Consider the following 27923-nt stretch of genomic DNA (forward strand, 5'->3'; position numbering starts at 1 on the left):
TGTCTTTTTTCCCTCTATAATTGTGACTGGTGATGATTTTTCATTTTGCAACTTTGAAGATGCTGTATAATAAATATAGTCACTGGCACTCATATTTTATTGAATTTTTTCTGGCATATATTCAAACTTCACAGTGCTATTTACGTTTCCTTTGTTCCAGTTCTTATACATGCTATTGTATTGATGGCTATACTGGCATACAGTGCCAAACAAATTGGGATGAGTGTTGGTCAAACCCTTGCATGAATGGAGGAACATGCATTGATGGTGTTGCATCATACAACTGCACTTGTCCAGATGGGTACATGGGTAATGCGACAATAAGTTTAAATATTTTTTTAAGTAATAAATGTAGCCAGAAATACTATTGCATTTAATACTTCTAATAACCTCAGTTTTTTAAACAGGTGAACAGTGTGAAGAAAATTTTGATGAGTGTGAGTCAAATCCTTGTCTAAACAATGGTACATGTGTAGATGAAGTCAATGGCTATGTATGTCAGTGTCTACCAGGATACTCAGGTGACTATATATTCTACAAATACCTTACACAGTGTGTTTTACACGTATTTTTTTCGACTTACTATTGCATTATGCATATTAAATACACAGTTTTTACCTCACAAAATGAACACAAGATGAAAGGCTTAAAGATTTACATAACATCAGTACTCAGTGCTGCATTTTATACAATCAGCATACATATAGAGGTAACATTGATTGATAGATGTTAGTAATTAACATTGATTGATAGATGTTAGTAATTACTCAAAATGGCTTTGCAATGAAGCTGTCTCTTGCAAATGAAAGTAGAAAGAATGTCTGTTGCTTGGAGGTGTATCAGAAATGCATTAGTGGAAGTAATCAAGTCCGATATCTTCATATCAGATTTTTTTGTCTTTGGAACGTAAATGTAAGAAAGAAGATGAAGAATAAGAACAATCTCATGGAAACAACAAGATGGCACAATGGTTAAAGAATTGGACTCGTAGTTCGGAGGAACAGAGTTGAAATCAGTATCTGACTCCAGTTTTGTGCTGTATTCCTAAATCATGCTGACCCTGTAGATAAGCACATGGCTGATGCCTTTTTTCATCCTACATCATCTGAGTTAATGCTTTGCCACCTCACCTTGCTACCAACAAGATGTTAAACTCTTAACTTTCATATGAGATGAAAAATCTATGTAAGCTTCCCCTTCTTTTTCAAAATACTGCCATTCATTTAATGTTGAAGTTCATTGTATGTTTTGAAAGAAAACAATTTACAAACAGATCATACCCAGCAAAAGATGATCCAGAACTAGCCCACCTCAACTTCTAACTCATTGTCTACTCAATGGATTTGGCATACTTTCTGACTTTTTCAGTAATGGATTTGTGTTCTTGTTTATGAAGCAACTTTCCCAACACTAATTCTGCATTATAAAGCTTTGTGTTGAACATCTGTTTTTTAATATAATGTTCTTTGAGTTCATTTTTCACCAATAGTTTCTGTGCATTTTCCAATGTCTTCTTTGTGGTTATTATGTTAGTTCTAATGTCCATCTTGGGATAAGCTGGAATGACATTACTTTTCATACAATTTCTATTGAAGTGTGTGTGCTGGGTCATCGTTGGAAATTTTTGTTACCTTTTCTTTATAACCAAAACTAGCCTTACTACAGAAGAATGCTGAAGATTAGATGGGTAGATCACATAACTAATGAGGAGGTATTGAATAGAATTGGAGAGAAGAGGAGTTTGTGGCACATCTTGACAAAAAGGAGGGACCGGTTGGTAGGACATGTTTTGAGGCATCAAGAGATCACAAATTTAGCATTGGAGGGTAGCGTGGAGGGTAAAAATCGTAGAGGGAGACCAGGAGATGAATACACTAAGCAGATTCAGAAGGATGTAGGTACTGGGAGATGAAGAAGCTTTCACAGGATAGAGTAGCATGGAGAGCTGCATCAAACCAGTCTCAGGACTGAAGACCACAACAACAGCCTGACTTGGCAGATTAATTTTAAATGCGAACATTTTTGGGTAGGCTTTACCATCACTGTTATTAATATTGTTTCAATCAAGTTTACTATTACCAGTTACTGTTTATTTATTACCACAATGAATTTTGAAAGTTTAAACCTCCACCACCAGATAGAGTTATGTGATTTAATATGACATACGTGTTATGTTATGACTTTGGAGTAATGTGTGGCACTGTCTCAGTGGTCACAGGCTCCTTTCCCTAGTGTGATGCATCACAGTCACCATTGTACTTTGTACTTTGTTAAACTGTAAGTCTTCTTATAATTGATCAGTTAAATCACTTCGGCATGACCACTGATCGTGACAGTTCTGGGGAGAACCAGAGTTTGACCACAATTGTGCAGTAGTTTCAGAGCTTTGGGGAAGAAATGCCTGTTAAGAATAGACAGATGATTATTGTGAATGAAAGAAGGCATACCATATTTACTCGAATCTAAGCCGCACTTTTTTTCTGGTCTTCGTAATCCAAAAAACCGCCTGCGGCTTAGAATCGAGTGCAAAAAAGCGGAAGTTCTGAAAAATGTTGGTAGGTGCCGCCACAACTAACTTCTGCCGTCAAATATATGTAGTGCTACACAGGCATGCTTTGTAGGCACAGAGATAAATACTGGCGCCAAAACCTCTGCGTCAGTAAATAAATTAAAAAAACTCCACCGCGAGTTTTGACCACTGCATTTTCATACATTATCCAACGAAGTAAATACAAATTCTGTATTGTTCATCTTCGAATGTAGCAGAATTTCAATGTACTACGACAATCCGACTGGCAAGACTGTTAGGGATGTTTGTCAATATGGCCAACTCTACGTTCTGAATTTTTTTCCTACCTGTGAGAAGAGATGGTTGCTAATAAGAGCCTAATGAAATGTGAATCACATGCAGTATTCTCTTCACCATAAGATTAATACGAATATAAACATTTTGCCATGTATTCTTTCGTGTTTGCTGCTATCTCATTTAAATCCTGTCTGCCTAATAAACTACGAAACTAGAGTGAGACAACAGCAAACACGGAAGAATATGTATCGTGTCATGTTTATATTTGTATTATTCTTATGCCTAATAGTGATACAGTCAGAAATGAAGCACGGCAACTGACTAGATTTTTAAATCTAAGATGACTAATTTCTGTGCAGCATTTGATGTACTAAAGAAGCAGCCGCAAAGATTTTCAAACGGAGAAAAATTTTCGCCTAACTCTTGTTCAGAACATGTTCTATCATACGCAGTCTATTATTTGGTTCTTGTTGATCATTAGCAAAGAAAGCAGCAGTGTAAGTAACAACAAATAGCAGTCTCTTGCCATTGTTTCGCTAATGAGATGATTCCTCTCCTTTTTTTTTTTTTTTTTTTTTTTATTGTAAGTGGTGGTAGCGCGCACAAAAGCAAGCCATGCTGCGAACGGCGACACGCCGTAAAGACGCATTATCAGAATGCGACAAACAATGCATGACACAGTACAGTAATGCATTTTCAGCTTAGAGTGACGTAAACCCCTATAACAAATAAAACGGCACTTATCAGATCAAAGCAAGATAAGCAATTGATTCAAACCAGACGAAGCACGTGAAAAAGGAAGGGTACCCGAATAAATAACGGACGGAGCGCCTGACGCATAGCAGTGGCTACCTGGTAAAGCTTAACTGCTAAGATTACGACTTGAACAAAACTACTGTATCGCCTTTCATTCGACCTAAATTGGGTCTCATATTACAACTTTGTTTCGATTTGGAGGTGCGGCCTAAAACTTTTCTCTCCCCTTGAATTTCGAGTCTCAAATTTCTGGTGCGGCTTAGATTCGGGATATTTTTTTTTCCTTTATTTCGAGTCTCATTTTTCAGGTGCGGCTTAGATTCGAGTGGGGCTTAGATTCGAGTAAATACGGTATATGAGAGAGAAGGTAAATTGTATGCATAAACAAATTGATCGGCTGGGCCGGAGAAGAGAGTGAAGTCATGATGTAAGAAAATATACTTAATACTGGAAGATGCAGTAGCCACAAATTGTGAGCAATTTTGGACCAGTTCCTCAGCCAGAAAGGCAAAACGGTAGGGTTAAAGGACAGAGCCCAAAGTTTAGATGATATGCTTCAGAGAACAAAGTTGAGGATAAGCAAAACACTCTGTAATGAAATATAATGTTGATGGTGTAAGAGATAAAGTCAGCACATCATGATTACAGTACACAGTTATAAGGCATCTCAGCTGTCTCTAGAAGAGTGTAGCATTCCAAAGGATTGGAAAAGGGCACAGGTCATCCCCGTTTTCAAGAAGGGACGTCGAACAGATGTGCAGAGCTATAGACCTATATCTCTAACGTCGATCAGTTGTAGAATTTTGGAACACGTATTATGTTCCAGTATAATGACTTTTCTGGAGACTAGAAATCTACTCTGTAGGAATCAGCATGGGTTTCGAAATAGACGGTTGTGTGGAACCCAGCTCGTGCTATTCGTCCACGAGACTCAGAGGGCCATAGACACGGGTTCACAGATAGATGCCGTGTTTCTGGACTTCCGCAAGGCATTCGATACAGTTCCCCACAGTCGTTTAATGAACAAAGTTAGAGCATATGGACTATCAGACCAACTGTGTGATTGGATTGAAGAGTTCCTAGATAACAGAACACAGCATGTCATTCTCAATGGAGAGAAGTCTTCCGAAGTAAGAGTGATTTCAGGTGTGCCGCAGGGGAGTGTCGTAGGACCGTTGCTATTCACAATATACATAAATGACCTTGTGGATGACATCGGAAGTTCACTGAGGCTTTTTGCAGATGATGCTGTGGTGTATCGAGGGGTTGTAACAATGGAAAATTGTACTGAAATGCAGGAGGATCTGCAGCGAATTGACGCATGGTGCAGGGAATGGCAATTGAATCTCAATGTAGACAAGTGTAATGTGCTGCGAATACATAGAAAGATAGATCCCTTATCATTTAGCTACAATATAGCAGGTCAGCAACTGGAAGCAGTTAATTCCATAAATTATCTGGGAGTACGCATTAGGAGTGATTTAAAATGGGATGACCATATAAAGTTGATTGTCGGTAAAGCAGATGCCAGACTGAGATTCATTCGAAGAATCCTAAGGAAATGCAATCCGAAAACAAAGGAAGTAGGTTACAGTATGCTTGTTCGCCCACTGCTTGAATACTGCTCAGCAGTGTGGGATCCGTACCAGATAGGGTTGATAGAAGAGATAGAGAAGATCCAACGGAGAGCAGTGCGCTTCGTTACGGGATCATTTAGTAATCGCGAAAGCGTTACGGAGATGATAGATAAACTCCAGTGGAAGACTCTGCAGGAGAGACACTCAGTAGCTCGGTATGGGCTTTTGTTAAAGTTTCGAGAACATACCTTCACCGAAGTGTCAAGCAGTATATTGCTCTCTCCTACGTATATCTCGCGAAGAGACCATGAGGATAAAATCAGAGAGATTATAGCCCACACAGAAGCATACTGATAATCCTTCTTTCCATGAACAATACGAGACTGGAATAGAAGGGAGAACTGATAGAGGTACTCAGGGTACCCTCCACCACACACCGTCAGGTGGCTTGCGGTGTATGGATGTAGATGTAGATGTAGAAAACATGTCTGTGGCAACTTTCAATGTCGTTTACCAATAAGGGATTTTAATTTTTTTTTTATAATGCATTGCAGCTCCATTAGTCAGTGGCAGGAGTCTTAAATTTTTGGCAAGTAAATGCTGAACATTGACTACTCTTCACTGGCCAGTATCCTAAAGCAGACACCAGAAGAATATGTTTGGAATAAATCAGGAAAGATCCCATGTATATGATGCTGTTGTACAAGATTGACATTCATTGTAAAATAAGAGTGACATAAAATTGACTTATGTTGCAATCTTGAGTTCTAAGGTTGTATGAGACAGGAAGTGTCAAAATGGTTTATTAAAATATGCTAGTAAAGCAAGTACATACATAAGTCATTATTATGTCAAGTGGATTTATTTAGTTGATCACCTTCCCTACTTGAGGAAAGAAGAAAATGAATGCAAATAATTATCTGATGTGTGTCTATATGTATAAAATTAGTCCAAGTTTCTTGCATTTTCATTGACATTTAATATTAATGTTGGCCTTTCTGCGTATGAGGTAATATTATGAATGCACACTCAAGTTCACGATGAAAAATAACATGCTGCCATAGTAACATTTGGCATCATTGCCCCAAGATGTTAAGCTAGTGGTCTGGCAAAATACAGAAAAGTTTAAATGATGCCTTCTATTGAAAAAGAGAGCCTCAGCAACTCTCTTACATCAGGGAAACTTTAATCTGCACAAAGAATATTTACTTGAGATTAATTGTGATGTAGATAATTAAGAAATGTAGAATATATCTTTCTTTTAAGATTATACAAGCTAGTCTGATGTTATTATTGGAATTCAATAATTCTATTTATAAGTATTCAACAATCTGACAAGATACAGGAAATTGTGTATTCATCTGGTCAACTACCTTTTGTAGAAAATTTGAAAATAAAGCAAGGTACTTCTGGAATTACAGAGTATACTTACACCACTGTGAAGCTTGCATTGTAAGTAAACAGCAATAATATAGGAATCAGGAGAATCAGCAGCTTTTTTCCCCCAAAACAATGGTTTTGCTTCTGTTTAAAATGATTATTTACTACTGTTAATTTATGTATAGAATAAAGCTAACACTTTTTAAAATAATAAACAGACTCTATTCAAAGGGAATAATACAGAATTTGTCAAGAGCCTGAGAAAGGTGGATTCTCAAATTTGGTAAGAAATAAGAGGAAATAAACCATGCAGCAGAGTACCAGTAAAAAATTAACAAAACACCATTGGTGGACAACAGAGTGAAGTAGAGGAGTAGAAGAACGATCAAAGACTGTGGAAAAAATTAAATGCTAGTAGAAAACAAAGAAGAATATGAACAGCATAGCAACATTGTTCCGCCCCTGGTAGCTGAGTGATCAGCACAACAGAATGGTAATCCTAAGGGCCCGAGTTTGATACCTGGCTGGGTCAGAGATTTTCTGGGTGTTGTGTTGTCCTAATCATTGTCATTTCATCCCCATCGACAAGCAAGATGCCAAAGTGGTGTCAAATTGAAAGACTTGCACCCGGCGAACAGTCTACCCAACGGGGAGCCCTAGTCACATGACATTTACATTTTTTTAGCAACATTAAAAAGGACACAGACAAAAGCATACTCAGTGAAAGTACAAAAAGAGATATCTGATTTGATTGATCAAAACTTCAAGAAAAACTATAGTATAAACACCTATCAATTATTTAAGATGAAATTAAAGAGCTTTCAGCCAAAGGGCTTGTGTTTTAGGAATGAAGAAGGTAATCTTGGTATGGACAAGTGAAAAATTGTAGTAAGAATTTCTTTAAATTACTAAATTGTAAGGAACAAAACGAAATATTTGAATTAGGCAAATCTAACATAATTCAAGGAACAAATCAACCTCCAAATGATGAAGAAATAAGAACAATTTTGAATTATTTGAAGAATTTTAAAGCATCAGCAGAAATTCTAAAATACAGCAGATGAGAAATGCAATGGTACTAGTTAAACTGGTGGAAAAAAACCTGGAAAGAAGGAAAAGTACTGGACTGCACTTTAAATGACTGCAAAATAACACAAGTCCACCCACTACACAAAAAAGTGACAGAACATATGTCAACAACCATAAGATTATATCTATTCTCTCTGTAGCATGCAGATTGTTTTCTGCAACACTTCCAGAACAATTGAAGAAAGGTTGGATGCAGAATTAGAAGAACATCACACAAGTTTGTCAGAGGTAGGTCCTGTACACTACAGATCCGCGATCTGAAGTTAATATTTTAAGAAAAACTAAAAAAATATTTGTATATGGTTGTAGATTTTAAATAGGCTTATGACTCCACATTCAGGCTAACTATTCAAAACAATCAGAAAATTTGATATAGATAAGAATACACAGGAGCTCTTAAAGAAATCTAACAAATATATATAAAATCTAAATGTGTGGTTCCCCAACTACATATACTGATAACATTCTCTCAAACTTCCAGCCATGTCAAGTGATCAAGTGGTTAAAAACCCAAAAGTTTTCAGCCAAGTGCTCTTTGGCTATAGTCAAGTGTTGATTGTTGTGTGATTTGTCCTTTTGTAGCCATGCTGCCACCTGCGATGTGCCGGTTCTGTATAAGATAATGTTTTGAAGACCACTGCACTCACTTCAAGCTCTGCTTAGCTGAAGGCAACTCTCTTTAGTGAGGATAAATCTGAAATTTTTATTTCGATTGCTTCTTTCATAATGCTATGACAGAAACCATTTGTCCATTTAATAAAAGATGTTTCACTATTTGCAGTTTGGTGTCTGTCTTCCAGAGCATGATCTGCTACCACTGATACCTCAGGATACCACAGACAGAAACACCTCAAGTGTTGAGTACTTGGTAGTATACAGGTATATATACAGGTAGCCATTGTCTGAAAGGAACCGGTGATAGTTTATTCAAAATTTTCTGAATTGAAAGACTTTTTCTTGCTTAAGAGTTGTTACTTGGATGGGAAGTCACCACAACTTCCCAATGGCAGTCCATATCGTTGGACTAAGCATTGCTCTCATGGCAATGATTGCTGATGAACGAATGCCTGTGACCCCTGCCTACAGTACATGATTAATGGGAGTGCGAGAGAAAATCAAATGAGGCCTTGGTAACTGGGAGAAAAGTGCTGATTTTGTAATGAACTCATTCTCTGCTACGATGCCCTGGCTTGGCAATATGCTCCCTCCTGCAGTCTCACTATGTACCTCTTAATTCGGCCATGTTGGTCCTTTAGACAATGGTGACTTCCCTGGGCACCATCAGAGAAAACAAGCGTAATGTGAGGTTTCAAAAACTTAAAAAAGAAAGTCTGTATAACCTTCTTAGAAGTGGATGCCCCCATATGTCTCAAATTTGTTGACAGAATACAATCTGCATTTAATGCAGCCCCAAGATGTCACTTCATCAGCATCACACAAATTGCAGGAAGCAAGATCAACTGTCCATGAAGTGTTACATAAATGGTTATGCCTCTTTGCATACAAAGTACATAAATGGTTATGCCTCTTTGCATATAAAGTGAAAAATAGACCACACATTGCAGCCAAATGATCATCCTTTGCAGTATTCATTTGCATGTACCATGCTGGCAGTCGTAGATGCTGACAATGACTACCTGGAAAATTGCCTGTTTTCACATGTAGCAACATCTCACATTTATGGACATGTGAATTGCTACAACAATAGGATTTGTAGCTCTGAAAACACAACATACATGATAACATCTGTGATACCTTGAAGCTTAGTGTTTGGGATAGCCTAATGCACGATAGGGTGGCAGGCTCATTTTTCTTTTGGAGAGAGAATCATAGAGGGAAATGTTGAACTTAAGATGATTGAACAATTTTTGCAATCACAGATCAAAGAGATGCCAATGTCCATTACGTTCCTGTATGATGATACCCTCCTACATCATAGTTTCGAAATGCAGGAAGTACACACATTTCCTGAGAGGTGGATAGGTCACGATAGTCCACCCGCACTCCTCTGATGTCATGTCTTTAGATTTCTTTTTGTGGAGTTATGTCAAGGATCACATGTACACAAGGCCATTCAATAACACTGCTACCTATTGTGCGTGAATCAATGAGACTGGAATGCCGACCTGTACATGGACAGAATTCAAATATCACCTTGATGTTCTATGTACAGTGAGCAGTGCATATATTAAAAGTCGGGCATAACAGAAGAAAACTTTATGAATTTCTGATGGTTTTACAACATACAATGATGCTCTATCTCTAGTAGAGCTATGATTTTTCTAAGTTATGAGTTTTTGAAATGATAGCAGAACTTTATTGCCACCCTGTATTATTTTCAATTTGTGACTTATTACTCAGAACAAACTTAATAAAAGATAAATGTATTGTGAGGCTGTTCTCAATATACCTAGTTTGATGAATAAGCCTGCATGATTCAGTGATAATCGGGTGCTGACACTTGATATTATCCTTATGATGTGTTTAGTGTGCAATTAATTCTTTCTGTTTAATTGTAGAACTCCTACAAAGATTATTCCAAATGGCAATAATGAATGGAAGTATGCAAAGTAAACAAACTTTCTGATACTTCCTTAGCCAAAATCTGTTAACATTGCTGAACTTGGTGTTTTGACAAACACTGTGCACTTACTGTAATCCATTGAATAATTATTAAAAATATTTCATTTATTTTTCTTCTGATGTCCTGCCTGTTTTGTGCATAACTATGATGCTTGCATAATCAGCAAAGAACTCTTTATCATTGTTTGATGGTTATTTGTGTGTATCAAGAATGTGACTAATCCCAATAGTAATTAGACACAACCAGAGAAAAATATTCCTCATGAAAGCTGTATGAGCTGTGCAACATGATCATTTGCTTTCTATCAACTAAATACAAAGTGAACCACTTTCACTAAGTCATATGATGTTATGTCCTTAGTGTAACCACTTTGTTGTGTGAATAAAACTGTAACATATTTGGCAACTCAAGCGTTTAATTTCAATAATCATACATTCAACATTGTGAAAGAACAGTGGTAATTTGAGTTGTGGCAGTTAAACCACTCTCTCATAAGCAAGACAAAATCATTAAAATGTGTTTTATTGGAATGATGTAAAGATGAATTGCATCTGGCACAAGTGTTTATTTTTCTTCTCTCTTTCTTTCTTTGTTACCCCTTTTTTCTCTGCCTCCTCTCTTTTTTGCAATATCAGCTTCATTATGTTCGTTTATTTATTAGCAACCAATAAAATTATTTACAGGTGAATTAAACAATGGAAATGACCACATCTGCTGGATGATATTAAATGCTGAACCATATAAGATATGCCTAGTCAACTGTCATGCCCCATCAGAAGATGCTGACGAAGAAACAAAGAACAGTTTCTATCTCAAGCTAGAAAATGTAGTAGATGGGCTACCTAGGCATTCAATCCAACTGGTAATAGGAGATTTCGATGCCAAAGTGGGAAGAGAAAAGGAGTATTGCCCAACAATTGGCCCTGATAGTAGCCATGAAACAAGCAATGAGAATGGTGTCAAGCTAATTAACTTCGCTGAAACAATGAGAATGACCATCAGAAGTATGTACTTCCCACGTAAAGAAGTACATAAGGCTACCTGAATGTCCCCAGATGGAAGTATGAAGAACCAGATTGATCATTTTCTAGTTGACCGAGGGCATCATGGAAGTGCCAAACATGTACGAACCTTCTGCAGGGCAGATATGAACTCCGACCACTTTTTGGTTGTAGCCAAACTATGTCTGTCTGAAACTGTCTACCAAATGACGAAATAATGCAGAAAGGATGGTCTGCTTTGACAAGGAAAAATTGAAAGCTGTAGCAGTGAGACAGTGATACCAAGAAAAATTTGCAGAACATCTCAAAACGTTGGAAGATCCTAACAACATAGAAGGCACATAGCTGACACTACGGAATGCAGTGCTACTGAGCGCAAATGAAGAGCTTGTTTGCCTTCCAAGACACAAAAGTAAACCTTGGTTTGATGAAGAATGTCAGAAGTCTGTAGAGACCAGCTCAGTGAGGAGGCTGAAATGGCTAGAGAAATCCTCAGACGATAAAAGAATAGCTTATTGTGAGGCGAGGCGAAACACAGACTAGCTCATAAGGAGGAAGACATGGGAACACCAAAAAAATCTGATGATAGCAGTCGAAGAGATAAAGTTATCAGGCCCTTTTTTCCAGGCCTGAAGATTTGCCAGCGGTGTCTACCAGCAACATACATTGGTTTTAACGAGTGAGACTGGTGAAGTGTTACCATTCCTAGACCAGACAAACATACTTAAAAACATTTTAAGAATTTATTGAACCATGACAGCCTAACAGTGTTGACAACTCAGACACAGGTCCAATTTGATAGTGAGGAAATCCTTGAACCATCAGAGGAAGAAATCTGTGTTGCGCTAAAGGCTCTCAGGAACAACAAGGATCCAGGTGTAGTGCTATTACAGCTGAGATGCTACGCCTGGGGGGTGAAGCATTGGTGTAGGCATTGAAGCAGTTAATATCTATCACCTGGACAGTGGAAAAAATTCCTAAAGAATGGAAGGGCGCAACTATATGCCACATAACTATCCAAATACCACAGGATTTCTCTACTTGAGATTGGGTTCAAAGTATTTACAAAGCTGCTCCTAAACCACTTGAAACTATAGGCTGAAGGAATTATAGGCCTTTATCAATTTGGCTTCATCTCTGGATGGTCGACTCTTGATCACATATTTACCTTGAGGCAACTAACAGAAAAAATTTAGGAGTTCGATTGGAAACTACATCTCATCTTCATTGATTTTAGACAAGTGTGTGACAGCATTAACTGCTGCATGCTATGGAAAACGGTAGAAGAACTCGACATTCCACCTAAATACATCTGACTAATAGCAACTTGCTACTCCCAATCAACTTGCCAAGTAAGGTTCAGCAGCCAACTATCGTCACCATTCGGTATTCAAAATGGATTGTGAGAAGGAGATTGGCGCCAGTGCTATTCAACTTGTCCTTGGAAAAAGCAAGCCGCAACACCGATTGAAACAGAAAAATGAAGATGGTGGGAATGGATGTAATCCTGGCATTTGTTGATGATGTTGTGATCCTTGGCAACACCCAGGAGCAAGTAAGTGCTGACACTTCATGATTCCTCCACAGTGCAAAACAAAATATCTTATCGTCTTGTGACATCAAGCTCCTCTCCCCTCCATTATTGTTGACAAGTATGCCTTTGGATGAGTAAGAGAATTCAAATATCTTGGATCCAACTGACCAATAAAAGTGAAGAGACAGAAGAGGTGCAGCAATGAATAACAAATGCTAAATGCATTTTCTTCAGCCTAAACAATCTATTCAAATCCCGGCTGTTATCGCTTAAAATGCAAGATTTGGCTGTACTTTTATATGGTTATGAAACCTGGACAACTTCAGCAACAACTGAAGAAGCAATTTGTGCGTTTGAGAGGAAGGTACTGTGAAAGATATGTGGACCTGTCTACAATACTGGGAAGGTAAATGGGAATGAAGAACAAAAGAAGACCTTTACCAGTGGTATGGAAAGCCACACATCTGCCGCATATTGGGGCAGAAGATGCTACAGTGGTTTGGCCACATCTTCTGAGCTGATGGATCCCTCCCTAGCCATGTTCTCCATTCACAACATGCTGGGAGATGCCCATAGGGATGACCAAGGATGCATTAGAAGGATCGGGTACTGGCAATACTCAAACAAGTGGAGCCGATAGCCGTAGAAGATGAGGCTGGGGACTGACAGCGATGGACCGCCACCTGCAGTAAATGTCTCATATACTGAGATTGTGACTGACTGGTGTTTTTTTTGTTTTTGTAATGTGTACCTTTGCAAATTTTTGTGATGTGCAGTTTGTTGTATTCTTTTTGTATTGTGGTTTGTATCCCTTCTTTTTCTGCTGTAGGCCTTAAAGACCTGTAAATGCAACAAATGATGATTAAACAATGGAAAATCCAGGATGGAATAATGACAATGTTGTGACAAAGATGTATTGCTACTCACCATATAGCAGAGATATTGAGTTGCAGACAGGCACAAAAAAAAAAAAAAACCAAAAGGCTGTCTTCTGGAGTAGACAACACAGAGACACATGCAAAAGCAAACACAACTCACATACACATGACCATTGTCTGTCTTTTTGTTGTGCCTGTCTGCGACTCAACATCTTCACTATATGGTAAGTAACAGTCTTTCCTTTTCATAATATTTGCAGACATATTACGCTGATCTGATCACTATTAATGAAAGACGACCATGCTTTTTTAGCTTGTGAAATGTTCATAAGCCTGATTTTCTACCAATCCCTTGGTCTTTTCCAACATAGTGAGTCTCATTGTAGAAAGAGCTATATTAATTGGTTTTTGAGTTATTATTGAATCCTTGTAACTTACAGCATGTAAATGAATAGCTGAAAACATTGCAGACTATGAAAACAAAGAAATAATTGGTTAGGTAGCTTTCATATTTTTCTTCAGTATGAAATCTGTTATGAGTGTGATTACAGTTTGAGTTGCCCTACCCATATGTTTTTTTCTGTCTTTCATCTCACCTGTAAATTCTTTAGTGGCAGCTCTTGGTTACAAAAAGCTGTGATTACAGTTTGTAATACCAAGAGGGTTTGGAGTTTATTGGTATGTTCTAAATCATTTCTTGTTGTGTTTGTTGCTACTTCTGTAGTCACAGGTGACATGAACAGACATCGAAAAGTGATATAATAAAAATACATCACTGTTGGAATGTTTCATATTCAAAATAAATTCATGTAGGATTGTTTCTTCCAGGAGTAATGTGTGAAATTGATGAAGAGGTCTGCAATACCACAGCAGAAACAAATTGCTACAATGGAGGACTCTGTATTGAGGGACCGGGAATATCATTCAGTTGTATTTGCTCTCCAGGTAATTTCTTTACTTATTTATGTCTCATCCCATTAGCAGCTCTTTGTGTGTGTGTGTGTGTGTGTGTGTGTGTGTGTGTGTGTGATAGTACAGATTAATTTGAATAAAACATTCCATATATGTTCATTTTTTATTGGATACAGAAATACAGCTGGATGTATAGGGAAGTTTTCATTTCGTGTGATAGTACACCAGTTGCTACTGGTTTGTTTACTGATGTTCATTTTTATTTTGAAATTCATGTTGTGAAGTTGTGCTTGACTTAACATAGTTGAATTTTTCATCTGTGGTTGTGTCTGTGATTAGTTGGCCAATTCTGCTGTATCATTTGTGCATGTTTTATGTATTTACAAATGTCGAATATGCTGGTATAATATTTGGGTATGGTTTTATAATGGAAATGGTGCTGCTTGTAGAGAATATGGACAGATGATTTCCCAATCACAGAGTACCAGATTCAAGAGTGATTACTCATGTTTCCATTAAACTGTGTGGGACTGGTGCAGTGCCCAGCCAAATGTTTCATCTGAATGTGCAGATGAACAGAGTTTGGCTGAAGTAGATGACATTATTCAGTTGGTGGAACACAGCACTTCAACAAGTACATGAAGAATTTCTTCACATACTGCTGTTTCACATACAAGAATGTGGTGGATTTATGCACAGCCTCTATTCTTATCATTTACAGTGGATTCAACATCTCTGAGAACAAAATGAATATAATTGGAATATAGTTGTTAGCTAATTTCATATTGCCAAATAATCTGATTAATACTGTTTATTAATGAGTCCACTCTCATTTCTGATGGTATCAGTAACACTGATAACTCACATCTGTGATCCAATGAAGCCCACACAACTTTGTGGAGATACATTTTCAAGAACAATTCCTTATGAATGTCTGGTGTGGCATGACAGACAGTCAGTTGATTGGGCCTGTTGTGATGCTGCATTGTCTTCAGGTGCCATTATCTAGAGTGTACACCATTATTGTAAAAGGTTCCTTTGGCTACAAATATGACAGGGCTCCAGGACATTCTAGTCATCAGGTGACACATCTAAACCTAACATTTCCTGGAGAGAACCAGTAGAAATAGTCATGTTTGTCAGCCACCAAGATCCACAGACTTTATCCCTTTTAGATTTTTTTACCTCTGGAAGTGGTTGAAAGGCAAAATCTGCAAAGAAAATGTAAACACAAGAGATGAACTGACTGTTCAGATTATGAATAGAGCTGCCGTCATAAAAGAACACTGAGATGACGTCAGGAGAGTTACATGTGATGTTGTCAAGAAAATTTGAAAGTGCAACGAAGTCAGAGGTAAAATTTATGAAAATCAGCTTTTAACATAATCTTTTGCTTTTGTTTAATGACTTTCATGAGTATTTGTTTTGGTTACATTCTAACAGCTGTATCTCTGTGGAAAATAACAATTGGACACTTATATGGAGTGTTTTATTTGAACTAGTCTGTCCTAGTACCTCTTACAATACTTACTGTTCCTTCCAAAACACCCAGTACATTATGATTGTTTCTCCAAAGAGGAGACATTTTTAATTTTGTACTTGCAGTGTGAGGACGGAGTCAGCAGAAACAATACTGTTCCTCATGTGTCTCATGCGATGCCCAATGTTAGTCGAAATTGTTGGTTATTCGCCATTAAAAACAACAGTAATAGTAAAATAAAAACATTAGCTCTACATCTTTGCTTCCGCCATTTTTTCTCAACATTCATGGCTTTATTACGATTCAAAGTAACAGTCATTGCTGGTTATTATTTTCTCCTATCTTTTGGGCAGCACATGAATCCTGCAATAGAAGAATGGAGTGTCTTTTGTCAATTTTGCACTTGTTCATATTACTGGAAGTTCTGGTCAGCCAGGCCACGTGTCATTGATCGAAAAAGGTGGTAGTCAGAGGGAGCAATGTGTGGAGAATATGGCTGATAGGGTAGAACTTCCCAACTCAACATTTCCAGTTATGTTTTGACAGGTGGTGCGACATGAGGTTGAGCACTGTCACATAGTAAAATCAACTTTTCATGCCTATTGCTGTATTGTGGCCATTTGTTTCTCAGTGCTCAACTCAGACATGTCAGTTGCTTTTGATAATGATCTCCTGTGATGGTTTCAGTCTGTTTCAGTAGCTCATAATACATTATACTGATCTGGTCCCACCAAATACAGAGCATGACCTTCTAGCTATGAGTATTTGGTTTGCCCATTGATGTGGAAGCATGGCCAGGAAGTCCCCATGATTTCTTACATTTAGGAGTATCATAAGAAACCAATTCATGCCCAATCACAATACATTGCAGAAATCCCTTCTGCTTCTGCCTGGGAAGCAGTTATTCACAAGCAAACAAACTCCACTACATCTGTTGGCTTCAAGTCGTAAGGTGCTAGTGTCTTTGCTTCTGTACCATTCCCATGGCTTTCAGTCGATTGAAAATGACTTGTGTTCCCAGTGATCGTGCTAATTCCTGTTGCATCTGACACACATCATGGTCAAGTAATGCCTCCAATTTGGTGTTTTCGAAAATCTTCTCGCTTCTACACCTGTGACAATCTTTGACATCAAAATCACCATTCTTGAACCATTCTCTGCACGTTATTTCACTAATAGTTGCCTCGCCATAGGTCTTAATCATCATTTTATGAGCCTCAGCTGCAGATTTCTTTGTGTTAAAGCAGAAAATTAAAACTTCTTGCAAATGACAAGAATTGGTCTCAGTTGTCATATTCAATTTAGCATAACTTTATGTTGCAATCACAAATTGACTAATAGTGTGATGGTGTTATATTTATAAATGCCTTAACTACAACCTGCACCACCAGTTGCTGCTACAGCCATCTATTGCGCGCTGATGGAAGCAAAGTTGTAGATCTAATAAAAAATTTAAGAGGAATTTCATTTGCATATTCAACAGTAAAAAACCTCATTTAGTCTAGTGGGATATTCTATCTAATGGTTCATGTTAACAAGAACAGTAAAACACAAAGAGTATCCAGTATTCCAGCAGTGGCTGAGTAGTGGTACTGTATGGCATTAGCAGACAGATAGTGTGGTGTGCAGGCTGACATTCAAGAAAGAGCAGTCCAAGCAAGGATGATGAGGCAAACCAATGTTTAAAAATATGAAAACTGGTAGGGGACACTGGAGTTGGCTTTTTTTTATCTCAAAGTGTAGTAAAATACAGAGCAATAGATTGTATTATTAATTTGGCTCTGTGGCTTGCTCTCAGAACTCCCTAATGTAATTGACAACAGCAGTAGACACTGAAAAATTGGTAAGCACTTGTTCACCTACTCTTCCTTGCTTGATTTGTGCCATTTTGTGTGCCAGTTCATCAATCACTGTCAGTCTGCTACTGCCCTGAAATAGGGCCACTCAGCCACTGTTGGAGTACTGATTATGCTTTGTGTTTTTCAGTCCCTGTTAACACCTGCCATTAAACTGAATACTGTACTTGATTAGTTTTTGATCACTATGTTAAATTGACACATAAAATTGCACTTTAAGAAACATCTCAATTATAACTAGAAACAAACTGACTCCATTGGCAATATTGGGTGTTGCAAGGAACAGGTGATGAGTGGTATCTGTTAGAGCTGACTCCACCTGCATATTTCAAAAATGGTACAGCAAATATTGTGAAACAGTGAGAACATGTGTGTGCTCTTAGGGTGTGCATGTTTGTGTGTTTGTGTTTGTGTGTGTGTTGTTTACGACAGAAATGATAACATAGTATGTAAATCATACACATGTAGTCTTCATCTGCTCCTAAATTAACTGTTTGTTTTACTCTTGAATTTCTAGAGCTGTTTGTAATGTTTACTGTTATTCTTTCTTGTATAATTTTATGCAATTATAATAATAATAACCTTAAAATGTAATATTCCCAATGAGACCCATTTTCTCAGTCTGTGGTTAAAAAATAATTTCATTTCCAAACAATGGAAAATCTGTGATGGAATAATAACAATATGAAAATTATAGATAACTACTTACCACACAATATTTTAAGTGGCAGACAAGCACATTGGGTCACACACACACACACACACACACACACACACACACACACACACACACACACATGCACACGCACACACACATAACACTCCTACATATATTGGCCACTGTCATCTCCAGGTGCAAAGGCTCAGCTGTGATTGCATCTGACATGAGCAGTGATCTTTTCTGGGATAGGTAGCGGGGGTACAGAAGGGCTGTGGGGTGAGGAGGAAGAGGGATAGCAGGTTAGGGTTGGAGGAAAATTTATGGCAAATATTGATCCCAGTCAATATGTGTCTTGTTCACATGGTAAGATATTTTAATGATTGTGCTATGGTCCTGTACCACTCTGCTATTGGCTTTAGGATGGGAGGGGTAGTTATCCACTTCCCAATTCTTAAAAACTTACATAGTTGTACAAATAAAGCAGACATAAAATTGGTTCCTTGGGCCATTAAAATGGCATCAGGGCATCCAAAAGGCAATCCTAGGTTTGTGAGAAATGCTTTTGCCGCTATCTTGGCCATCATGTTGGCAACAGGTACCGAAATCAGGTAGCATGAAAGATGGCTGATAATTCACATAATGTTCTTGCTCTCCTGTTGCATCCATTAAAAAAGTCCCACAATATCTAAAGCTACAATCTCAAAAGTTGTAGAGGAGGGAAAGTGGTCGATAATTTGCAGAATTTGCTTGTTTTTCTGTTGTGTCTATGGAAAGGTTTCCATAGGGTCTTGAACTAAAATTTCAATGGGTCTAGAGGCTTCAGATAAGGTTTGCAATTGGATTCACAGTCTGTCCTGTGTGTGTCCAGGAATGGAATACACATGGGAATATTATTTTCAATATTATACTTTATGCTATAACAGACTTGGGTACTGTAGTGACATTGTGTGATGAAATGATGCTGAAATGCCTTTGGTATCAAAAACTGATTCTCAAGGGGCATTTTGTGATATAGGATACCATCTTCAGTTATGAAATATAGAAGAGCAGTGCATCGTCAGCATTCTGCATCCTGTTCTTAAGCCTCTTGCACCTCAGCAATAAGCACCTCATCTGCTTACAAAACATGAACCATCCTGATCAATGCATCTACATTCTGATGTAACTTTCTAGGCTTGTGATGAATGGTGTAATCATTTTCAGTTAGCTTTAGTGCCCATCTCAGCAGTCAACTTATTGGATGCATTGAATTCAATAGCTACGGTGAAGTCGTATGGTCAGTAATGACTGTGAACTTTTTTGTATCATATTGGTAGCATTTAAAATAGTACACCCTAAACACCAAAGCTGATAACTCCTTCTCAGTTGTGCATTAGTTGATTTCTTCCTAACTGAGCTGGTGAGAGGTAAAACAAACTGGTTTCTTTCTCCCATGTTGTTCCAGGCTTATAACAAATCACGTTAAAGAGTTGCTAGCATCACAAGATAAGACAGACATTAGGCTATAATAACAAAGGAGATTTTGTCAAAACATCTTTAATCTGTTGCAGTGTTGTCTTGATTTTGCAGTCCATCCAAAAGATGCCAATATTTTTAGTAAGCTGGGCACAGGTTTGGTCACAGGAGCATAATCTTTGACAAACCTAGTTTTTGATGAACCGGTGATAATAATTTATAAACCCACTGAATGACTGTGATTCCTAGATATTAATGAGAACAGGGAAATTATCTACTGCTTCTGTAAGTCATTGATCTGGTTCCACCAGGCCCAGGAACTGAACCTGTGACTCTGTGAAAGAATGTTCCAGTAACATCAAATTACCCCCTTGTAATCACACTAAAACATGCTTTAGTCATTCAGCATGTTCTCTGATGGTGTGTCAAAACACACTTATATCATACAAATAAACTAAACACATAGTTGGTTTCAATCCTCTTAATATCCGATCTGTGAACTGCTGAAATGTAGTGGTGGATGCTTTTCTCAAACCAAACGACATCCTACGAAATTGGTTCAATCCTGAAGGCAGCCAACATCATGTACATTCTACAGAAAGGTGAACACATTTTCCGAGGGTTTTTTGAAAGTGGCTACTGCAACACTATTTACTATGTTAGACTGTGGGTCAATGGTATTGCTAGCCTCAAGTTTCCTAAGTTCCTAGGAATAGTAGACTAATGCTCAAATCTTTCTTTAAGATGGAAAGTTGTGCCTGAATCTGTTCTAACCTCTTCTCTAAGTCAAAATTATTAAGAACAAGTATGTTAATCTACTCTTACAAAGCCTTAACATGTCCTGTCCTCACTACTACTCACCTCACCTCTGCTCTGCTTTCTGTCTGTACGCGTATAGTGAGCTCGTTCCTACCCAGCATGGGTGTAAAAGTGGTAACAATGGCAAATAAGGTCTTATACAACAAAATGAAGGCTCTGGATTGCAGCACCACTTGCAAAGGAAAGGCAGTTCATTGCTTACTAGCTGCAACATCCTTGATTATCGCCACTGACAGATCAGCAACTGGGCAGCTGTAATGCACTTACATTTTGGGCAGTTAGCAGAATCGGCAGCATGACAAAGTAGCAGGACAGAACTCAGGGCGGTAGCGATGGCAGTAATATGAGGTTACAGCAGGGCCATGTTCATGTGTATCAGGGAAGCGAGCCACATAGCGTAATGGATTCTCAGTGTGACAGAGCTGGCTCACAGACTCCATGCCGCGATGGACCTTGCTCACCGTGGCAGTGGAAAGCGTGGCTTGAGCTAGATCAGCTACACCTGGTGGCTGCATACGTAATGCAGTAGCATGAGAAACAAACTTACAGTGTCCGTGCTTCCAGCTGACAACAATGCTCAATTTATGGTATTCAGCCATGAAAACGTGGCCTTATTAACAGACCACAAAGTCAGCCAGCCCACTTAACTGACAGCAGTTTTTTTACAGATACCCAGGTGGGAGAGGGGTGGGCACATGATAAGGGTAGCTTCAAATAAGAACAGGAGGATTAAATAGGTAAAAATGATCCTGTATCTCAGTGTACAGGTTACAAAGAATGTGCCTGGGGTAGGTGAACATGCCATCAACCGTTTGGAGGAACTATCAGCTTACCCTTTTCTCACATGATATACTGCAAACTATGGATGCAGGGCAACAAGCAGATTTCGTATTTCTAGATGTCCAGAAAACATTTAACATGGTGCCCCACTTCAGACTGTTAATGAAGGTATGAGCATTCTAATGTTTCCAACTTAAAGTGTGAGTGTGAATCTGGGTTATTTCGGTTTATTCCCCTAAACCACCTTCCACTTCTTTACGAGGTGACTTACTTGGAATTTGCAGCCACTCTTCTTTACTGGATAGCTGGCTGCTGGAAACCCTCTTGACTTCTTCTCTGTCTAATAACGCTAGGTACAGGAATTTTTAGACTCTGCCTACTTATGAAATAAGCAGATATACAAACTTTGCTTTTTGTCAATTAACAATGTATTTGACTTTCATACACAATAAAACTATGACTTTCAACAAATAACTTCTGGTAAGTCTCATGTACAGTCGAACGTCAGAAACAAATTGAATTACAGTTAAAAGAAATTTGGCTTTGATACCATAACTTTTCTTAACATAAATCAGAAAATAAGTCTTGCCTATAGCAAAGTTATGTCAAGAGTTTTCAAGAGTTCTTTTTCAACTGTCAATGACCCAATGAGCTCAGAGCTGCATATAAACTCCATGGTCTTCCTTACACACTCACTAAAACATCTATGGATTGCCTGACAGGTACTTGTCAGTGCCGTTCATCTGCCGCATCTACTTTCTTCCCGCGACTGATTTTAAACCTGCACACACAACCATGTGATGCACAATAGGTAGTATTCTACCATCCCACACTCATATCCAGAATATCGTGTGTTCGAGACGGTAAAAGGCTGAGTTGTTCTAGAATTTACACTGAAATTCTTGAATCAGTACAGCATGTGGAATAGGTTCCCAGATACATGAGCAGCTTGAAGAATTCTCAAATAATAGAACCCAGTATGTTGTTCTCAATGGTGAGTGTTCATCAGAGATAATGGTATCATCAGGAGCGTCCCTGGGGAGTATGATAATATTGCTATTATTTCCTGTGTATGTAAATGATCTGGCAGACAGGGTGAGCAGCTCTCCGGTTTTTTGCTAATGATACTGTGGTGTACAGAAAGGTGTTGAAGCCGAGTGACTGTAGGGGTTATACAAGATGACTTAGACAAAATATATAGATTGTGTGGTGAATGGCAGCTAGCTCTAAATTTAGAAAAATGTAAGTTAATGCAAATGAGTAGGAAAAACAAACACATAGTGTTCAGATACAGTGTTATTAGCATCCTGTTTGACACAGTCATGACTTTTAAATATCTTGGTATAACATTGCAAAGTGATATGAAATGGAACGAACATGTGAGGATTGTGGACAGGAAGGTGAATGATTGACTTCAGTTTATTGGGAAAGTGTGTGTCATCTGTAGAGGAGACTGCATATAAGATGCTTGTGCAACCTATTCCTGAGTACTGCTCAAGTGTTTAGGATCTGTACCAGGTTGGATTAAAGGAAGATATCGAAGCAGTTCAGAGGCAGATTGCTAGATTTGTTACCAATAGGTTTGAACAACGTACATATTTTATGGAGATGCTTCAGGAACTCAACTGTGAATTCCTGGAGGCAAAGTGACATTCTTTTCAAGGAATATTATTGAGAAAATTTAAAGAACTGCCATTTGAAGCTGACTGGAGAATGATTCTACTGCTGCTAACATACATTTAGCGTAAGGACCATGAAGATAAAATACAAAAAATTAGGGCTCTTACAGAGGCATATAGACAGCCATTTTTCCCGTGCTCTATTTGCAAATTGAACAGGAAAGGCAAAGGCAATGACTAGTACTGTTACCTGGTACTCTCCGCTGTGCACGGCATGGTAGCTTGTGGAAAATGTATGTAGATGTAGATGTAGATTGGGGCTAAAGTGAAGCAGGGGAAGTCCAAAGAATAGGATAGAAGAGTGAGGGAAATGTGTGCTGATGGCTGAGAAAAGAGAGCAAGCCGAATCTGGAATTCATGCTCTGCCTGCATCCTCTGAAACCACACATTACATCTTTCCCACAATTCCTGTTGGTTGGTTGCAGGCAGCACAGCGAACAATAATGAACTGCTTATATCCTGAAAGATAGACTGATTTGGCATTTAGGTCTTGTGGAATAGTGTCAGTTATGGACAGATGTTCCAAATGTGAAAGACACAATTATTTTAATTTCCAACAACTCAACAATAAAGAACGCCCGTAAATCCCCCAAACAGGTAGCAGCCTGCAAAAAGTGTAACATAGAGGAAGATGGCTTGAAGGTCTGGAGAGGACCCTTTGTTCAGATTTATGAAGGTGTCATCAGTGAATCTGAACCAAATTTAAGGTTTCTTTTGTGAGTCATTAATAAGGATTCCTCTAGATAGCCCATGAATAGTTTGGCATAGGATAGTGGCACGTGGATGGCCATTGTTGGCTCACATATTTGTTTTTGCCTTGATATCTTCCAGGGTGAAGTAATTGTGGACAAGGATGTAGCTCGTCACAGTGACAAGGAAGAGGGTATTGAGTTTGGAGTAAGTTGGGTGCTGGGAAAGGTAGTGTTCATTAGTGGTGAAGCCATGGGCATTGGAATGTTGGTGTAGAGGGAGTGGCATCAGTGGTGATGAGTGATGTGCTGGATGACAAAAGAGCAGGAATTGTAGAGATTCCCTGTGGAAATAGTTAACATATTTTATATAGGATGATACATTGTCATATATTGACAACATAATGACTTGTACATTGTTACACTTAAGGCTATTTGGAGCCATCAAGGGCACTCCAAGGTAGGAAATCAGAGAGACAGTGCAGAGAGCAGGCAAAATTGGTAGCATTTAGGTTATCGGAGAGAAATAGTAACTCTAGAGCTGTGCAAATTGCAGACGCTCTGTGCAGCTGTCTGAGGGGAGAAGTTTCCCTTCAGAGAATTAACTGCTAACTCCATCCACTCCATCCACTGCCTAGATTCTGTTGTAAGCCGTCACTGTAGAAGGTGGCCACAAAAAGGCAAGTCATAGTAGAGGCAGCAAACTTGATACTTGCTCCTGAGAACTGCAGTGTCAGTGCGTTTACACAGATTAGAGTGCTACTATGGCATTTCACACACACAGAAGGGCAGAGTGTGGGGCCATGTGATGTAAAACACAGTTGTTGCTGGCTGTAATAGGACTGACAGTGACGTTTAGCTTTCATCTGAATGGTGTTGATACCAAATTTGTAGTTTGTTAATGTAAAATCCAGAAGCATCCCTACGTAACAAGTAAGAGTAGGAGAAGAAACTACATGTGGTTGGCCAGAGGTGCCCTGGAGGTGCAGAATGACTCCCCACATTGGCCAAAGCTTGTTAGGCGGGTCGTCTATAGGAAGGGGGAAATGGTGCGCCACTACGATTCTTTGAAAACCCATGTTTTTGTGTTCAGAGAGAGTTCTGAGTCAGATCACTGGGGTGCTGACTCTGCCTTGCTCTTGGCCAGCTTCGGCCAGCACTGATGTTGTTTTCCTCAATTGGAGTGCTGCTTTCAAGTTTGTACTTAATGTGCTACTAGTATTTACTACTTCTGTTAGCACCTGGCCCCGTGGCTTCAGACACTGACTTCTGTTGTGCAACCAGTTACCTCCTTTGCTTTTTATAGTGTTTAGAACTAGCCTTCAGCGCAGTAGTTAGTCTGGTCGCAAATAAATAGTGTTAATCAGACCCCTGAATTCCGTAAGTCTCATGCTGCAAGGATCCTGTTGAGTTCCAAAATCTGCATCTCTCGTAGATGTCCTGAGACAGTGTTTGGCACTGATCCGAGTCATCAACCTGCCTTCACTGAGAATTTGCCTTTCTGCATTTGCTCCTCACCACTCGGAAATTGCAGACTGACCTTAAACCCGTGGTCTTTCCTCTATCCTGTGTCAGGACATGACATCGTTATAGGTAATAGGCTGATAGTGTTGATTGACAAGGGCAGACATTATGTCTGTGGGAACATAGTAACCAGCTGCAATGGAGCATACCGGGTCTCAGGTTTGAGTAGTTTAGGAAGCATGTAGAAGGCAGGAGTGCAGAGAGTGATGGGGGTGAGGGCGACGTAGCATCAGGGAAGAGATTCTTGGATGAACCTAGGGACTGAAGGTCATGCTGAATTGCTGAAATGGAGCCACTGTGGCATAATCAGGACTCTATGACTTGAATATTCTGTGTCTTTGATCTCCAACGCTTCACACTTGAAGATTAGGTGAGGTATGGCTTCATCCCCCTCACTACACAGATTATATCTTGGGTCCTCTCTCTATATATCCGTCAACTGCAAGTGTTTCTTAAAGTTTCTGTTGTCTGTCGTTAGCCCTACCATGAGTTTAGTCCGTACCTGTTCAAGCTCTGTACCTGTTCGAGCTCTGGATTACACAAATTTTCTTAAAACATGACTTTGGCATCATCAGCTTGCCATGTTTTTATTTTTGTATCGTAGACCAATATTCTACATGCTGTTTTCTTATCCAGTTTTGTAGTTTCAATTCAGTCATCTCCTTAGTGATGGTTAGGACAGGATCCTGTCCAGTAAATGTAGTCATTGTACCTGTCCTGACCAGTTTCTCAGCTTGTTCATTGCCACTGCTTCTTGAGTGAGCAGGAACTGACAGCTCATTGTTGCATTCCCCTAGTCTCACAAGGGCATCATGACATTGTACTATGATCTTTAATCTCGTTGGAGGGGCTGATAGAGATAACAGAGCTGTTTGGTTATCAGAATAAATGTAGGTGTGGCCATCTTTGTAGCACCTATGCAAATTCTTCTCCACACACACCCTAATAGCAGATATTTCTGCCTGGAATACCATAGCCAGCTTCCCTAAAGAGATTGCACTTTCTAGTGTAGGCTGTACCACGTACACCTCCGACACAGTTATTTTCAGCCCATCAGTAAATGAGACTAAGTCTCCTGCATGGTCTTGTGGTTTGTTCTTCCATTACTCCCTGCTTCCAATTGTTACACTGAAAGGTTTATTGAAGCAACCGGAAGTTATTGCATAGTCAGCTGGCTTTTCCTTGATCATTCCTCTATGTACTGCATTCTCTATTTTGGTGTGAGATTCTGGATATCCCAAAGATATCCAGTTATTTCTAGTTTTTAGCCTGTATACTCCTGCTGCTGCCCCCATTTTGACCCACCGGTGTAGTGTGAGTGTGTACAGCATTTTCTCCATCCCGCAGTGGGTGCACTGCTGATTCCACATATTATGGTTAAGCAGGCCCATATCTACACCTTGCCAAACTTATTAGCAGGCACATTTTGTTCTACTTTGTCCCACTGTACTATAGTCCCATAAATTATCATAGGTCTTGTTGCAGTGGTGTATATCCTGTACTTACTCTTGGGGTTCAGACCTCAGTTTTTTTCCCTAGGCTCTTCTAGTGGTCATAAGAGTATCTTTCACCTTGGAGCATATATCCCTTATGTGAGGAATCCATGATGGTTTCACACCTGGGGTTACCCATAGATACTTCACTGTCCCCTGTACAGGTAGAGTTTTTTTTCGAGAATCTTAAGTTCGAGTGCATGTCCTGGATATGCTTCCTTGTAAATGGTACTACAACAGTTTTCTTGGACCAGATCCAGTTTCCTGCACCAGTCTTGTGCAATGTGCAATGCACATTGTGCCATTGTTCTAATGTACTATCAAATTTGCCAAATATTAATAGGACTGAGTTTTCTGTATATCACTGGCAAAAGTAGCTTCTAGTATTGAGCTCTCCAATGAGTTCATTCACCACTATGTTTCACAATAGCAGGGACAAAACCCCTCCTTGCTGACACTATTTTTTGATTGATATTGTTGACTTCTCTCTCTCTTCTGCTCAACATGTCTTAATCCATCTACATATGGTGGTCTCCGTGCTATGCCCTTTTGCAGTTCTTTCCATGAATTTGAAGATCATATTGCTAAAATACACTAATGCTGAAATGCTAAAACCCACCAACTATAGAGGAATAACCCTATTGTCTCATGGGCTGAAAATATTTGAGAAGATCATAGAAAAGAGACTGAAAACTACAACAGAACCACAGCTGGGCGAGGAACAATATGGCTTCAGAAGTAACAGATCTACAATAGATCTAATTTTTAGCACCCGCATGTTGATGGAAAAGTATTTAGAGAAAGGCAAGAACTTGGTCATTGTATTTCTGGATTTAGAAAAAGCCTATGATGGTGTTATAAGAAATAAGATCTTGGAATGCCTGAGGAAAAATAATGTGCCTGAAGGACTAATAAAAAAAAATCAGATGTTGTACATAGACTGTACTGGCTGTGTACAAATTGGGGAAGG

General features: G+C 38.9%; 1 protein-coding gene across 1 annotated transcript in view; it reads left to right on the plus strand.

Annotated features, from left to right (window-relative positions):
- The window catches only part of LOC126260367 (protein eyes shut-like), a 276950-nt gene that overhangs the window by 35429 nt on the left and 213598 nt on the right, over positions 1 to 27923 (plus strand). The window contains exons 3-5 of the mRNA XM_049957695.1: positions 155 to 309; positions 408 to 521; positions 14434 to 14550. Coding sequence (XP_049813652.1) covers positions 155 to 309; positions 408 to 521; positions 14434 to 14550 — 386 coding nt within the window. The remainder of the gene's footprint in view (positions 1 to 154; positions 310 to 407; positions 522 to 14433; positions 14551 to 27923) is intronic.

This window comes from Schistocerca nitens, chromosome 5, assembly GCF_023898315.1.
Source record: "Schistocerca nitens isolate TAMUIC-IGC-003100 chromosome 5, iqSchNite1.1, whole genome shotgun sequence".
Lineage (NCBI taxonomy): Eukaryota > Metazoa > Arthropoda > Insecta > Orthoptera > Acrididae > Schistocerca > Schistocerca nitens.